The sequence below is a fragment of the Aspergillus thermomutatus genome (assembly GCF_002237265.1).
Source record: "Aspergillus thermomutatus strain HMR AF 39 chromosome Unknown NODE_550, whole genome shotgun sequence".
Classification (NCBI taxonomy): domain Eukaryota; kingdom Fungi; phylum Ascomycota; class Eurotiomycetes; order Eurotiales; family Aspergillaceae; genus Aspergillus; species Aspergillus thermomutatus.
In genome coordinates, this window is record NW_020798600.1 from 976 (window position 1) to 4,807 (window position 3,832).

Here is a 3,832-nt window from a genome sequence, read left to right on the forward strand (position 1 = left end):
AAGCCCAGTAAGGAGAGGACGGGAGGCTGGTTTGGGATATCCTGTATGGTGGACAAGGTACCGGCTCGGTACACCTCCTTGATACGTCCATGTACCCTTAGGTTCAGGTTCAGTCTCAGGTTGAATGGAAATCAACGGAACGAGATGGATACGGTCGACAGCCTGTAATATGTAGTGTGAAGCCATCCCGAGGAGCCGCTTGGACCTCTTCGTTATTGGTACAGCAGTAATCCATCGACAATGATGAGTGGATAATACACGCTCGGCCAAGAGCAGCAAGCCGATTGAATCGAATCAAATGAGCTGACATTATGAGTGGAGCATCACCACTAGTTGACTCCAGAAAGAGGTCTGTCTGATGGAACCCCAGAATAGGTATTCCGGGGTTAAACGACTTACTGTTCAAGTGTTCAAGTGTTCATCCATGGTTTCATCGACTTGGTCTCCAGTTTTCAGGACAGAGGATATTGCTTCAAGGATAAGCATAGCAAATCGTCATGGTTCTAGGGCCAACTCAGCCTTCAAAGTCTGCAGAGGGCAATCTGTCTGTCACTGGCTCCTTAGCGGTAGATATGCAATATCCATCCTAAATCATCCGAATGAACTGATCGATATCTATCACTGGATCCATAATATTGACTTGACGCCACTGCGGGGCGTCGCAAGCCTCCGGTCGTTGTGTCGCATCAAGTTCCGTTCCTCCACCATAACATCCCATCCCATCTCTACCAATGCCTTTGATGCAGGTTGTGGGGTTTCCACCCTCCATCATCCTATGAGCCGTCTATCAGAAAAGACAATGTCCGCAGATGTCGTGCAGGCCAGAGACTTTGTTCCAAGTTCCAACCATCAGAGTTCAGCTCCCAACCATCGCACGGCACAGTCTCCACTGAACCCCCGGGATACTGTGCTGTGCACGCGAGAATGGAGGTGTGGAAGCTCCAAAGCACCAGCACCAGCACCAGCAAAGATATAAAAGGCGTCTGAATCCCCGTTGGAATCTACATTGATCATCATTCAAGTGGATTCGTCTCATCGGAGCTACTCCGTGCATCTTACACATTCCCACTTTTCTTCTCCATCTGGCTTGTACCTTAAACCGACTACCTCTCTTCTTCTTCTTCATCCCCTTCCACCAAAATGTCTGCCGATCTGAAGCCCCTCCGCATTGTCATGGCCTGTGACGAGGCCGGCCAGCCCTACAAGGAGACCATCAAGGCCGCCCTGGAGAAGAACCCTCTGGTCGAGTCCGTCACTGACGTCGGCGTCAACTCCACCTCCGACAAGACCGCCTATCCTCACCCAGCCGTCGCCGGCGCCAAACTCATCAAGGAGGGCAAGGCAGACCGGGGTCTTTTCATCTGCGGCACCGGTCTCGGTGTCGCCATCGCCGCCAATAAGGTCCCCGGCATCCGGGCCGTGACCGCTCACGACTCCTTCTCCGTGGAGCGCTCCATTCTCAGCAACGACGCGCAGGTCCTCTGCTTCGGCCAGCGGGTCATCGGCATTGAGCTGGCCAAGAAGCTCGCCAACGACTGGCTCACCTACCGCTTCGACCCTAAGAGCGCCTCTGCCGCCAAAGTTCAGGCCATCAGCGACTACGAGCGGGAATTCGCTGCTGCTCAGTAGGTGGCGGTTCACCCAAGTATTGGCTCGACCTGTGCCAGACTGCCATCTTAGCTTGATGCAAATATTACTCTCCGGTAGTATTGTCGCGGCAGATATTGCAACGTCAATGATGACCGGGACGGACGTGTGTCACATATATACTGCCTGATTGGGCCAGGTTCAGTGTCGAGTTCGACGCACACATGAGCTTTTTTGATGTTATCCAGCGAATCAATGATACCATATATATATGTGGCTGGGATGATTTGGCAGGCCGACATCCCGCCCATCGAACTGTCTTTTCCCTGTTGATAAAAGCTATTTACAGGATAGATTGAATAAAATTTCTTGGAATTGTTTTGTACATGTAGATTCTTTAACCACACACTGCCATCATCCCCATCCCTTATGCTTTGCAGGACACCCGCTGAGTCAGCTGCTCCGTCGACGATTCTGCGGGGATCCATCGGCTTCGATGCGTTTGCAGAGTGACTGACAAGCAGAGGTCAAGTCCGGCATGCTTTGTCTATAAGAAATGGATACCGGCATCATGCTCCCCGTCTCCAGCGTGAGGCATCACTTCTGGATTTCAAGTCCAAATCGTCTCATCACGGGATACCCGCTGACTATCTTCTCAGTCTGCTGATTCTTCGATTTCATTCCCTCGACTTCGTATTTGTTATACAGCGTGTTCCTGGGTGAAAAGCGCTTGTTCCTGTGGAGCACCCTCGATAGTCGATACTGAAGTCTGAAGACGGCCCCACCGTGATCGATTGCTCCGTCCAAGTGCGTCGACTCGAAGAATTGTGCATCCTCGCAAAGCGAGATATCGACTCACCACTTCACCTACTGCAATATATCCGATCGCTCAACGGACATGTCCTTCGAACTGAAAGAGAAGGGCAACCAGCTCTTCAAGGAAGGCGACTACAATGGTGCGGAGGAGCTCTACTCTCAAGCGTGATTATTCCCTTTTGCCCATCCCTGGCCGAAGCCCCAGCTCTAATCTTTTGTTTGGGTTATGATAGTATCCAGAAGAACCCGCGCGAACCCACCTTCTTCACCAACCGCGCCCTCACCCGGATAAGGCTGGAGAAATGGGCCGGCGTGGAACACGACGCGCGCGCCGCGATCGAGCTGTACGGCCCCAAGAACCCCTCCAGCCTCAAGAGCTGCTGGTACCTTGCGCAGGCGCTCCTGGGCCTCCAGCGCCCGCAGGAGGCGTACGAGGTGGCCATCGATGCCTACCGGGCCAGTCTGGCGGCTAAGAGCGCGCAGACGGAGAACCTGTCCAAGACGGTCCTGCGGGCCAAGCAGCAGATCTGGGCTGCGAAGGAGACTGCCCGGCTGCGGGAGATGAATGCCACCCTGGCGACGGTGGAGGCCTTGGTCGAGGCCGATCTCAACAGGGAGGTTGCGGAGCTGCAGGCGAGACTGGACAAGGGCGAGATCGGACAGACGGGGTTCGTGGAGGACCAGAAGGCGCTCCGTGCGGATGCGGAGAAGAATATCCAGAATGTCCGGGAGGCGTTCCGGATTGCGTCGAATGGAGATGTCCAGGAGAGGGTCAGTCGGCCATACTTTCTGTGGGGAGAGGTGTCTAATGATTTTGTCGCAGGTTGTGCCCGATTACCTGATTGACGGCATCACGTTTGAGATCATGCATGATCCCGTCGTCACACCCTCCGGGACCAGCTTCGATCGCATCGGAATCCTCAAATACGTCGAACAGTCCGGCGTTGACCCCATCACCCGGGTGCCCATGACCGTCAACGATCTTCGGCCCAACTATGCGCTGAAAGCCGCGTGCGAGGAGTTTCTCAACAAGAACGGCTGGGCTGTGGACTGGTAGATGGATATCCCGTGGTTTTCTTGGTTCTTCCCTTCTTTGATGTATTCTACGAGTTGCAAGCGAGGAATACCCCGCGGTTTTTTTCCTTTTTCTTTCTGCATCAAACGGCGTCTGGACGGTACCAATCTGCGCTTGCATGGATGATTTTCTGAAGTTGTTGGCATAATGTTTGGATTTATCGTTTGGCCACCTCTTGTCCATATGATGACTTGGCATGAGCATATGTCTACATTTTGTCGGAGTACAGACCATGAACAGCATAATCATATGCATCTGCTTAATGAAATAAAAGTCTAGTCAAACCACACAAGTTACTAATTTCCATTCTGCCCCAGTCCTCGGGGTTTATTTACTGCCCCAACGGATTCTGCC

General features: G+C 53.0%; 1 protein-coding gene across 1 annotated transcript; it reads left to right on the top strand.

Moving 5' to 3' along the window:
- Window positions 1-1,140: 1,140 nt before the first annotated feature.
- On the top strand, window positions 1,141-3,460 carry CDV56_100504 (putative U-box domain protein; the record flags this gene model as incomplete). Its single annotated transcript, XM_026754123.1, has 5 exons — window positions 1,141-1,625; window positions 1,681-1,753; window positions 2,396-2,568; window positions 2,637-3,174; window positions 3,227-3,460. The coding sequence occupies 5 exons, from the start codon at window positions 1,141-1,143 to the stop codon at window positions 3,458-3,460; spliced, it is 1,503 nt and encodes a 500-aa protein (XP_026609460.1).
- Window positions 3,461-3,832: the final 372 nt, after the last annotated feature.